The sequence below is a fragment of the Panthera uncia genome, chromosome X (assembly GCF_023721935.1).
Source record: "Panthera uncia isolate 11264 chromosome X, Puncia_PCG_1.0, whole genome shotgun sequence".
NCBI lineage: Eukaryota > Metazoa > Chordata > Mammalia > Carnivora > Felidae > Panthera > Panthera uncia.
In genome coordinates, this window is record NC_064817.1 from 73860701 (window position 1) to 73874470 (window position 13770).

At 34.8% G+C, this 13770-nt stretch overlaps 1 protein-coding gene and 1 non-coding gene across 7 annotated transcripts in view; both read left to right on the forward strand.

Annotated features, from left to right (window-relative positions):
• Positions 1–13770, forward strand: part of DIAPH2 (diaphanous related formin 2) — a 974644-nt gene that overhangs the window by 509272 nt on the left and 451602 nt on the right. For all 6 annotated transcript variants that reach the window (XM_049644714.1, XM_049644715.1, XM_049644712.1 and 3 more), the window contains one exon: positions 5067–5196. In XM_049644714.1, coding sequence (XP_049500671.1) covers positions 5067–5196 — 130 coding nt within the window. The remainder of the gene's footprint in view (positions 1–5066; positions 5197–13770) is intronic.
• Positions 10313–10419, forward strand: LOC125932509 (U6 spliceosomal RNA). Its single transcript, XR_007460653.1, has one exon. It is a non-coding gene; the product is annotated as a U6 spliceosomal RNA (small nuclear RNA).

Here is a 13770-nt window from a genome sequence, read left to right on the forward strand (position 1 = left end):
GTGGATCACTGGATGTACTTCTACATTTATATTTGCTTTGCTTCTAACTTGCTTAGCTTACAACCATATGGTGCTCCATTCCTAAGAGACACAAGATAACTTTATTCTGGCACTCACTCCCACCTAACTCTCAACAAATATGATGTCCTGGAAAAGTCTGGGCTTTGTAATCAACCTTTCTGTATATGTATGGGTGTGTACACTCACACATACACACACACACACACACACACACACACACACACATACACACACACACACGAATAAAGTTTAATTTAGAAGTATTACTCTTATAACCCACACAAGTGAGAACTTATGTGGGGAAAAATCTTCATTCAGAAACGTATATTGCCTACCTAGTATGCTTTAGCATTCTCCCAGGTACTTTGGATAAAAATTAAGAAAACAGGGAGGGTCTCTAACCTTGAAAGAGCTCATATTGATTGGAAAAAAAAAAAACTACTGTGTTAAAATGTTTATAGTGAAGGAAAATGGCTCAAAAAAATCCATTAATTATTCCTAAGATAGAAAAGTCTTCAAACAGATGTTGATAGTTGAATAGTCGTGAAATACAAGTAGGTATTCACCTGACAGAAAAAAGAAGGGAGAAGGAGGGGGCCTCTCGAGAGAACAAGATGTGGAAAAGCATAATGGTATGACGTCAAATGGTATGTTCATGCATTTGTAATCAGAACAAAGAGATGGGCGTGCCTCAAAAAGCAGCAGAGGACATATTAGAAAGGTAGGCAAGGGACAGCTCTCAAAGAGCCTTGTATGCAAAACAAAGAAGTTTTTAGTCTTTTCTAGTAGAAGAGGGGAGACTTTGTAATGAGAATTTGAGTGGATTCTTATCTTTTCAAAAAAAAAACATCTGAAAAGTAAGATCTGTGTGGAGAGGCTAAATTTACTAAAATTGTTTAGTTTAAAGAACAGAACACATTGAGAAGGGACCTTTCACTTTGTGAGAGGTGGTTATACAGAGTACAGTGACCAGTTATTTTCAGTTCCCACTGAGGACAGAGCAAGAAGAAATAGGCTTAAATCTCAGAAGAGGAGAAAATTACCTACAGACGGGGTCCTTCACAAAAAGATTGAGTGTGGCAAATGTACATGATTAAAATGTTGTCTCAGGCTCTCTGTGTGCTGGCTTCTATGTGCTCAGAACTGCCTAATTTCAAAGATAGGGCAAATACTAGATTTTCAGGCTTGAATGAAAGTATTTAAAATAAAAAATCTCTTACATGGCAATTAGTTATTCAGATATCTTGCTATCTGCCTAACCTATAGTGGTTGAAATATATTGGAACACGTCAAATGCAAACACTATGTTTCATAATATAACATTCGTTTTTATAAGAAAAAAGAGAAACTATCCAAATTTGCTATAGATATTTGCTATTCTGTCATAGGTATCTTATATTCATGTACCATTTCAGAAAGCTATTAAAGATTAGGTAGATACAATTAGTATAAATTTAGTTATTAATCTTTATGAGGAACATTTATTGGTCATATGATTATAATTAAAATCATTCTATATTTTATTAACTGATGGTACTTTATCAGTGACTATAGTGAATTGCTCTATCTTCCTTTTATTGTTATCATTAGCTGATGACTCAGCTTATTAAAATATTATAATGCATTTTTAACTCTTTCAATTTCCAATTTCTGGAACCGCTGTTTGTATTTTTATTATGTGGCAATATATACAAGACATAAGATTATAGGGTGAGTATTTTTTCCATCATCATTTTGTAACTTATAAAGAGAAGTCATATATCTATCTTGTACTTATGCCTAATTGTGGCTGGTGAGAGGGAGACAGGGAAATCACAGGCAGGGTTGCCAAAAGGCACTTGGCTCCTGGTGGAAACAAACCTTGAAATGTTGACAGTATCGCCACTACTGAGATTTGGGCAATCTGGACAAGTATTATTAGAATATTTGATGTTAATGTAAAATTATCATAATTTAAAGTTAACTAGATATCAACTGGAAACCAGTTTTATTTCTTAATAAACTAACTCAAACATTTTGGAAGCGATTTTACACATATTCATATTAGATTATATTACCCCAAGAGATGTATATATCCAACTAGTGTACTTGGAAGAGCAAATTATTGGATAAATGCCATTAACCATTAGAACTTATGAAGGTGAATGTTCTTGGTTGCCTTCTGTGCTGACATTGAACAATACAATAGGTCCTGAGAGAGAGAGAGACAATGCCTAATGCATGAATGGTGCAGATGCAGTAAGAGAGGCTGAAGACATGGTAATAAAAAGCAAACATACTTTAATAAGTAAAAATTATGTTCCCCTTTATTTTAACAGTATATATTCATTTTTAAATGGCTGGGCTAAGGGTCATACATATAGAGAAAAATTACAAAGAATACATATTTGTCACAATTATTCCCTGCCAGTTTGAAACCTTAAAATAGACTGTCTGTGTGAAGTTATTTAAAAAATAAATATTGCGATACAGATTTAGCAATTTGTTTCCCATAACAACTAAGATATTTCTCGGTTTGACAAAACAAGCACTTGTCCATGTTTGTCCATGCTTTGAAGGGGATATTACAGATTTTTTTTTTTAAAGCATATCCATGCTTTGTCTGCAGGTCTTTCTGATTTGAACAAAGATACCAAGATATTTATTTAACCAAAATGTTATGTTTCATTTATCTTTTTGGAATGTAACCATTGATTTTACTAAATTTCTTAACAGAAATTAAGTTAATGGACCTGATTCTGAATAAATATTTATTAATTAAAAGCTGTTTCTGAAAATTAAGCTTTCATAAATATACATGCCAAAAGCTGGTTTTTAAATCACCCATAAAATTGACATATGAGCACAATGCTATTTTTCTATTTTTGTGTTTTCCTTTCCAGTATTGGCCATGGGCATTTAAAATACTTAAATATAGGGGCACCTGGGTGGCTCAGTTGGGCATCTGACTTTGGCTCAGGTCATGATCTTGCAGTTTCTGGGTTTGAGCCCCGTGTCAAGCTCTGTGATGACAGCTTGGAGGCTGGAGCCAGCTATAGATTCTGTGTCTCCGTCTCTCTCTGGCCCTCCCCCGCTCATGCTCTATTTTTCTAAATAAATATTAAGAAATAATAAAATAAAATACTTCAATATATGTATTTGTACAATTTGATTTCCTGACAAATTTGGTAGGTTTTTGTTGTTGTTGGTGGTGGTGGTGGTGTGTGTGCATCTGTATAGTCTCCACAGAGTTTATAAAATATAGGTCAATTTCTTTCCCTTCAGAAAGATGTACCTTCTATTTTACCTAAGCAACTAATGTTTTTAAGATTTAGGAATTCAAGTATTTTGTAAGAAAAAAAGAAAATGTGAACTTTCTTATAATTTGTAATATCCAGCATACTCTGAAAATGATGCACTTTGTAAACATATACCACCATAATCCCAGGTAAAGACCTCTCTTTAGGAAAATGAGCCTCCCATTGAATCCTTTAGATTAAACACCTTGGTTAATACAAGTTGCCCTTGAGATTTTGATGCTGTTTGTTCTTATTTATAGCTTGTCCTTAAATTGTGTCATTTCAGCCTTGTAGTACTTGAAATTGTTAGGGGGAGCAACAAGATAATGCAAAATTTTAAATATTTCACCTATGTGGGATAAAGTAATCCCAGAAATTCTAAAAGAAATCATCATGACCTTGTCACCACCTGACTTGTCAACATAATACCTCCTGTGGCTTTGTTTTGAGCCTTGAGACTAGTATTTCTTTTAAGTTCTTCTTATCACAGCGACATAAATAATTGTTAAAAAGCTGTAGTACAAAACAGATTCAGTATGGGTCTGATTGTTTAAATGTGATTTTTTCCTCAGTCACTAAAACAGTAAATATTAAATTATTCTGTTAATTCCCTATCTTCCACAACCTTTCATAAACCTGTTGGGGAAGAGTATACATTTATTCTAAACAGAGTTATCCTTAAAGCTAAAAACCCTGTATCAGTATGGCTATCAGTAGGAAAACCCATCATCTAAGGATTATAGAATTAAAAACATCCAATAAAAATGAGAAAACTTTATACTTTATTCTATATTTATCCTTTGTTTGTAGGTAAATCCTTGATTTCTTTTGCAGCTTGGTCTAGTATGAGTGTTATAGTAAAGACAAAGCTTAGATTTTCATCATAGATATTTTATCCTATATTTTAAAGATTTTTATCATTCTAACTATAGCATCTCTTTTCTAAAGTTGTCTCTGAAAAAGAAATACCATATGTAAACAGGACAAAAGTCATTACAATTATGTGCTCAGATTCTATTTTATTAAAATTTTTTTTAATGTTTTATTTATTTTTGAGACAGAGAGAGACAGAGCATGAATGGGGGAGGGGCAGAGATAGAGGGAGACACAGGATCGGAAGCAGGCTCCAGGCTCTGAGCCATCAGCCCAGAGCCCCACGCGGGGCTTGAACTCACGGACCACGATATCGTGACCTGAGCTGAAGTCGGACGCTTAACCGACTGAGCCACCCAGGCGCCTCTCAGATTCTATTTTAAATCAGCATAAGAAGTTTTCAGTTTTTCTTTTTTGATGTCCTACCCAAGTAAAGGAAAACAAAAATGTACTTACTACTTTCTATTAATTTGTATCCGTAATGGTTACAAATAAATATAAAAGCTCACAAATAAATCCAGCTTTCAGTAATACATTTCTGTGATAAAGCAAATACAAATACTGACAACATAAGCACGCATTAACTAAGACTGTACTTAACAGTACTTGAATTAATGCTCTTTTCTCAGAGAATAGTTCATTTTTTGCCATAATAATTTAGACTTTTAAAATCTATATATTAAAATTTAAAGTTTCTCTTTTTTGGGTCATGTTTCTTTTAAAATATGGTGTTCATTTTAAAATCTAGAGCACTGTCGCTAGACCCCATTAGGGAGCTACCAACTAACTTTTTTTAAATTTTAAATTAATTATAATAAATTGAGTTCATTTATTTCACTTGTTGAAGAAAAAATCTATATTTATATTACCCAAAATATTGTTATTTTATTCCAGATCAGAGATACTAAGTCAGCAGATCAAAAAACAACCCTCTTGCATTTTATTGCTGAAATTTGTGAGGAAAAATACCGGGATATCCTGAAATTTCCTGAAGAACTGGAACATGTTGAAAGTGCAAGCAAAGGTAATTGATTTGTAGCTTTTTTCGAGACTATTCCTCGCCTAAGTATTATATTTTATGTGGTAATATTAAATAAACTTATTAACCATATTTTTCTGTTTATGGATATAAGAAAAGCAGGAAGATAATTTCCATTAGCATATATTTGACAATATAGTGCATTTTAATGACCTACTTTTTACTTACTTAATTTTTTAATACTGCTAGGTTATTTGAGCTTTCATATCTCTTATGAGATAGTATGTTCATTCATTCATTACATAATCACTTAAGTGTATATTGTTTGCAAAGGAACCATACCATGAGCCTTTTGATGATATCAATATGATGGTGGGACAGTTCTTGCTTGAATATATTTAAAATCTAGAAGGTAAAAAAAGACATATATCCACATAGTTTATAAAATAAGGATGAATATGAGAAGTACTACACAAAAAGATACTGTACTATAATTTAAATGACATAAGAAGTTCCTTTTGAATGTGTAGATAAGAGAAGGCTTCCTGGAAGAGGTCAAAGTGTGAAGCTTGAGCACAGGATTTTTACAGACATGGAAAAGAGACATGTGAGCAAATAATATGAATAAGACACAGTGGCACAATATGTTAAGATGGGTGAAAGAATGGTTGAAAGTGAGATTATATATATGTGGAGAAGGAGAAGTACATTTTCCCTCAGGTAAGAAAGCTATGCCATAAATCTTATATTTGAAATCACACTATATTAATTCCATTTCTCTATAACTCTGAGAATTTTCAGTAAAGACTCAAAAGCATATACATTTCCCAAGTTTATTACAAACCATATAAACCTGTTAGTGTTCATTGAAGGGGGAAAAAAAGTATGTCTATGAAACCCAGAATATTATTTGTATAATATTGTTCAGTGGTCATCTCTGCCTGTCTGGTATTGTCAATCAAATCCTGAATGTATTTCTTTAATTTAATCCAGTGTGTCTCATTTTGTGGTCCCAGGACCAGAATAACAAAAGAAGACAAAGTATGACTCCATAGTACTTTCCTTTTTGTTAAAAAAAATCTTAAAGATATGATGTAAAATTATACTCACTGGCAATTGCTTTTCTAAAGAACTTCTTTATCTTGGCCCTTACATTTAAATATACACCATTATGACTAGTCATATTTGCTGCTAATATGTAACTAATGTAGGATAATAGCAATATTTAAAAAATTCATAATTGGAAACATGAGAAATGTCACAAATAAGACCAATTCTGAAATTCGATCATGTCATCCTATTATTACTGTTTGATTGCCCTCTACCATAATTTTTTTCTAAATTTTATTTGTCCAATATGTAGATTCAACTCCAGAAAGATAATGAGAAGTATATCAATAATGTGTTTAAATAAAATTATGTTAATTTATGATGATGATTTTTAGTTTTAATTTTTAAATTTTTAGTTCTTACACCAAGGATACTTTAGATAAATATATCTGATAACCATTTTTATTCAAAATAATCTGGGACAACTGTAATGAAATGTATAATGAAGTTTATATCACCTTTATTTTTAAGTCTAGATACTAGTTTATCTATCTATATATCTATATTGTCATATATTTGTGTCTCTGTCTTTATCATTTCATACATACTTTTAGCCACCACTGCATTTGATGAAGGTAACCTATAGATCACAGCCTTCTGAGTTAGATATTACAAAGTTCTAATCCTAGCTGTATAACTTAGTTCTATAACCTTGAGCTACTAATGTAACTTCCCAAGTTTTGTTTCCTCATTTGTAAAATGGGAATTATAGTAACAAGAAGATCACATGAGTTGACGTGTTTAAAGCATTAAATAAAAGGCTTGGCACATAGTAAATATGTAGCTGTTGCTATACCACTATCTTTATTAGTAGTAGTTATCATATTCGTTATACTACTACAAATATTGTAGTCACTGCCATTGTCTTGTTAGAAGGGGATAATCATAAGGGCACCTATAGTTCCTACAGTTGCAGCCAACTATGTATTATATCCAGTTCTATTTGTTTCCTATGTGGGGGTTTTGGTAAATCCTTTCATATTTTTCTTTTACAGTATCACCAACTTTTTTGTTCCTATCAAAAGCAAAATCTCTGTTGTACTTTGATTATTTCTGCTTTTCTGTGTTCTTCGTGCCAGTGTTTTCAAAAGACTGTTGCCAGAAATCCTCTTCCTATCTCACTGTTTGGGCCACAGCAATCCCCATTCTCAAGTTATTTTGACTAGTTTTTTCTCTTTCCCTATTAAATTCAGTCTCAACTTAAATTATTAAGTGCATTCCACCTTTTTGCATCCCGCTTTAATCTCCTCCTAGTTCTCATTTCAGTGTGCTGAGACATATTTTCTCTTGTGCCATTTTATTGCTTTCTAGTAATCCTGTCTCTGTGTATGATTTCATTCTGCATCCCATGCCTAGAAATCTCAACTTCCCTGTCCTCTAAGACAACTATCATTTGTCAAATCCCTGTTCAAAATCCATTTTTTTAAATGTTTTGCTACTGAATCCCTAGGAGGAAATACTCAGGAATTTAGTCTACAGAGAATAAAAACAAAGCATGGTGAAAGGTCAGCCAAGTACCTCTTGTTTACAGTTCAATACTTTTCCTTAGTATTTGAATCCAACTTGTCTTGTTTGCTTAATATGAGTTCAAAGTTGTTTGAAACACATTCTGTAACCTCTAGAACTGTGCATAGTATGTATATAGTCAAACTGTAAAAAAACAAACAGATGAGCACTATATAATTCATTTTGTTTGATGATGGACTATCTTTATGTGAAATGATAACCTTAAAAAAAAAAAGAGAGAGAGAGAGAGAGAGGCAGACACAGAATCCGAGGCAGGCTCCAGGCTCTGAGCTGTCTGCACAGAGCCTGACATGGGGCTTGACCACATTGACCTACTTCCTTGAGTTGCAGAAGCCAATATGTTGGAGAAGTAGGGGGAATCCCCACTTCCTGCATTTCTCAAACAAAGAAGTGTAGAAGCCAAAGGACTTTGAATACCAGAGCCTGGGAGGAAAAGAGACTGAATCTACTAGGAAGAAAATGGGAAAGCTAGAAAAAGATAGGGCTACCCCAAGCAAGAAATCAAAGCACATCTGATGGAGGGTCCAAAATATTACTACGAGTAGGGTAATAAAATAACCAAAGTCACAACAACAGAGAGCAAGTAACAATCTCCAAAAAACACCTCCTAAAAGGGCCAGGTCCTGGACAGCATATGACCCTCCTTTAATATAGCAGTGCTCACAGGTACAGAGCACACCAGAAACTTTTAAAACACATAAGGGACAGAACACTAGCGAAAATTCTGAAATGGAATAATTCTCATCAAAAGAAATTCCAGTAAATAGTGACAGCTAACGAATTGATCAAGACCAATTGAAGCAATATAACTTAACAAGAATTTAGAATAATAGTCATGAAATTAAATACTGGGCTTGAAAAAAGCATAGAGGACAGCAGAGAATCTATTGCTACAGAGACCAAGGGACTAAAGAATAGTCATGATGAACTAAAAAATACTACAAATGAGGTGCAAAATAAAATGGAGGCAACCACAGCTCAGATTGAAGAGGGAGAGGAGAGAATAGGTGAATTAGAAGATAAAATTATGGAAAAAGAGGAAGCTGAGAAAAAGAGAAAAAAATCGAGGAATAAGAAGGGAGAATTAGAGAACTAATTCATGGAATCAAATGGAACAATATCTGTATCATAGGAATTCCAGAAGAAGAAGAGAGAAAGGGGCTGAAGGTGTACTTGAACAAATCAGTGCAGAGAACTTCCTCAATCTGGGGAAGGAAAAAGGCATTGAAATCCAAGAGGCACAGAGGACTCCCTTCAGACGTAACTTAAATCAATCTTCTGCATGACATGTCATAGTGGAACTGGCAAAATATAAGGATATAGAGAGAATTCTGAAAGCAGCTAGGGATAAACGGGCCTTAACATAAAAAGGTAGACACATATAAGGATAATAGCAGACCTATCAACTGAAATTTGGCAGCACAGAAAGGAATAGCAGGAAATCTTCAATGTGATGAACAGAAAAATTATGCAGCTGAGAATCCTTTATCCAGCAAGTCTGTCATTCAGAACAGGAGAGATAAAGGTCTTCCCAAACAAACAAAACGTGAAGGAATTCATCACCACTAAACCAGCCCTACAACAGATCCTAAGGGGGATTCTGTGAGTGAAATGTTGCAAGGACCACAAGGTACCAGAGACATCACTACAAGCATGAAACCTACAGAAATCACAATGACTCTAAATCCATATCTTTCTATAATAACACTGAACGTAAATGGACTAAATGTGCCAACCAAAAGACATAGGGTATCAGAATGGATAAGAAAACACGACCCATCTATTTGCTGTCTAAAAGAGACTCATTTTAGACCTGAGGCCACCTTCAGATTGAAAGTGAGGGGATGGAGAACTGTCTATGATGCTACTGGAAGGCAAAAGAAAGCTGGAGTAGCCATACTTACGTCAGACAAACTAGACTGTAAATTAAAAGCTGTAACAAGAGATGAAGAAGGGCATTATATAATAATTACAGGGTGTATCCATCAGGAAGAGCTGACAATTATAAATGTCTATGCACCGAATATGGGAGCCCCCAAATATATAAAACAATTAATCATAAACATAAGCAACCTTATTGATAAGAATGGGGTCATGGCAGGGGACTTTAATACTCCACTTACAACAATGGATAGATCATCTAGACACAGGATCAAAAAGAAACAAGGGCCCTGAATGATACATTGGATCAGATGGACTTGACAGATATATTTAGAACTCTGCATCCCAAAGCAACAGAATATACTTTCTTCTTGAGTGCACATGGAACATTCTCCAAGATAGATCACATACTGAGTCACAAAACAGACCTTAATAGGTATAAAAGAATTGAGATCATACCATGCACACTTTCAGACTACAATGCTATGAAATGTGAAGTCAACCACAGGAAAAAGTCTGGAAAACCTCCAAAAGCATGGAGGCTAAAGAACGCCATACTAAAGAATAAATGAGTCAGCCAGGCAATTAGAGAAGAAATTTAAAAATATATGGCTACAAATGAAAATGAAAATACAACAATCCAGTGCTCGCTTCGGCAGCACATATACTAAAATTGGAATGATACAGAGAAGATTAGCATGGCCCCTGCACAAGGATGACACACAAATTCGTGAAGCGTTCCATATTTTTTTCATCACCACTAAACGAGCCCTACAAGAGATCCTAAGGGGGATCCTGTGAGACAAAGTACCGCAGACATCACTACAATCATGAAACCTATGGACATCACAATGACTCTAAACCCATATCTTTCTATAATAACACTGAATGTAAATGGACTAAATGCGCCAACCAAAAGACATAGGTATCAGAATGGATAAAAAAACAAGACCCATCTATTTGCTGTCTACAAGAGACTCATTTTAGACCTGAGGCCACCTTCAGATTGAGAGTGAGGGGATGGAGAACTATTTATCATGCCACTGGAAGTCAAAAAAAAGCTGGAGTAGCCATACTTATATCAAATTAGACTTTAAATTGAAGGCTGTAACAAGAGATGAAGAAGGGCATTATACAATAATCACAGGATCTATCCATCAGGAAGAGCTAACAATTATAAATGTCTATGCACCGAATACAGGAGCCACCAAATATATAAAACAATTACAAACATAAGCAACCTTATTGATAAGAATGTGGTAATTGCAGGGGACTTTAACACTCCACTTACAGAAATGGATAGATCATCTAGAAACATGGTCAATAAAGAAACAAGGGCCCTGAATGATACATTGGGTCAGATGGACTTGACAGATATTTTTAGAATTCTGCATCCCAAAGCAACAGAATATACTTTCTTCTCGAGTGCACATGGAACATTCTCTAAGATAGATCATATACTGGGTCACAAAACAGCCCTTCATAAGTATACAAGAATTGAAATCATACCATGCATACTTTCAGACCACAATGCTATGAAGCTTGAAATCAACCACAGGAAAAAGTCTGGAAAACCTCCAAAAGCATGGAGGTTAAAGAACACCCTACTAAAGAATGAATGGGTCAACTAGGCAATTAGAGAAGAAATTAAAAAACATATGGAAACAAATGAAAATGAAAATACAACAATCCAAACGCTTTGGGATGCAGCGAAGGCGGTCCTGAGAGGAAAATACATTGCAATCCAGGCCTATCTCAAGAAACAAGAAAAATCCCAAATACAAAATCTAACAGCACACCTAAAGGAAATAGAAGCAGAACAGCAAAGACAGCCTAAACCCAGCAGAAGAAGAGAAATAATGAAGATCAGAGCAGAAATAAACAATATACAATAAAAAAAAAACTGTAGAGCAGATCAATGAAACCAAGAGTTGTTTTTTTGAAAAAATAAACAAAATTGATAAACCTCTAACCAGGCTTCTCAAAAAGAAAAGGGAGATGACCCAAATAGATAAAATCATGAATGAAAATGGAATTATTACAACCAATCCCTCAGAGATACAAGCAATTCTCAGGGAATACTATGAAAAATTATATGCCAACAAACTGGACAACCTGGAAGAAATGGACAAATTCCTAAAAGCCCACACGCTTCCAAAACTCAGTCAGGAGGAAACAGAAACTTTGAACAGATCCATAACCAGTGAAGAAATTGAATCAGTCATCAAAAATCTCCCAACAAATAAGAGTCCAGGACCAGATGGCTTCCCAGGGGAGTTCTACCAGAACTGTTTAAAGCGGACATAATACCTATCCTTCTCAAGCTATTCCAAGAAATAGAAAGGGAACGAAAACTTCCAGACTCATTCTATGAAGCCAGTATTACTTTGATTCCTAAACCAGACAGAGACCCAGTAAAAAAAGAGAACTACAGGCCAATATCCCTGATGAATATGGATGCAAAAATTCTCAATAAGATACGAGCAAATAGAATTCAGCAGCATATAAAAAGAATTAATCACCATGATCGAGTGGAATTCATTCCTGGGATGCAGGGCTGGTTCAGCATTCGCAAATCAGTCAACGTGATACATCACATTAATAAAAGAAAAGATAAGAAGCATATGTTCCTGTCAATTGATGCAGAAAAGGCATTTGACAAAATTCAGCAACATTTCTTAAAACAAACCCTTGAGAAAGTCGGGATAGAAGGAACATACTTAAACATCATAAAAGCCATTTATGAAAAGCCCACAGGTAAAATCATCCTCAATGGGGAAAAACTGAGAGCTCTTTCCCTGAGATCAGGAACACGACAGGGATGTCCAATCTCACCGCTGATGTTTAACATAGTGTTGGAAGTGCTAGCATCAGCAATCAGACAACAAAAGGAAATCAAAGGCATCAAAATTGGCAACGATGAAGTCAAGCTCTCACTTTTTGCTGATGAGTTGATATTATACATGGAAAACCTGATAGACTCCACCAAAAATCTGCTAGAACTGACACATGAATTCAGCAAAGTCGCAGGATACAAAATCAATGTACAGAAATCAGTTGCATTCTTATACACTAATAATGAAGCAACAGAAAGACAAATAAAGACACTGATCTCATTCACAATAGCACCAAGGATCATAAAATACCTAGGGATAAACCTAACCAAAGTCGTAAAAGATGTGTATGCTGAAAACTATAGAAAGCTTATGAAGGAAATTGAAGAAGATATAAAGAAATGGAAAAACATTTCATGTTCATGGATTGGAAGAATAAATATTGTCAAAATGTCAATACTACCCAAAGCTATCTACACTTTCAATGCAATCCCAATCAAAATTGCACCAGCATTCTTCTCGAAACTAGAACAAGCAATTCTAAAATTCATATGGATCCACAAAATGCCCCGAATAGCCAAAGTAATTTTGAAGAAGACCAAAGCAGGAGGCATCACAATCCCAGACTTTAGCCTCTACTCCAAAGCTGTAATCATCAAGACAGCATGGTATTGGCACAAAAACAGACACATAGACCAATGGAATAGAATAGAAACCCCAGAACTAGACCCATAAATGTATGGAAAACTAAGACTTTTTCCTACTTTTGACAAAGCAGGAAAGAACATCCAATGGAAAAAAGACAGTCAAATGGTGCTGGGAGATCTGGACAGCAATATGCAAAAGATTGAAACTAGACCACTATCTCACACCATCCACAAAAATAAACTCAAAATGGATAAAGGACCTGAATGTGAGACAGGAAACCAACCAAACCCTAGAGGAGAAAACAGGAAAAGACCTCTCAGACCTCAGCCGTAGCAATCTCTTACTCGACACATCCCCAAAGGCAAGGGAATTAAAAGCAAAAATGAATTACTTGGACCTTATGAAGATAAAAAGCTTCTGCACAGCAAAGGAAACAACCAACAAAACTGAAAGGCAACCAACGGAATGGGAAAAGATATTTGCAAATGACATATCGGACAAAGGGCTAGTATCCAAAATCTATAAAGAGCTCACCAAACTTCACACCTGAAAAACAAATAACCCAGTGAAGAAATGGGCAGAAAACATGAATAGACACTTCTCTAAAGAAGACATGCGG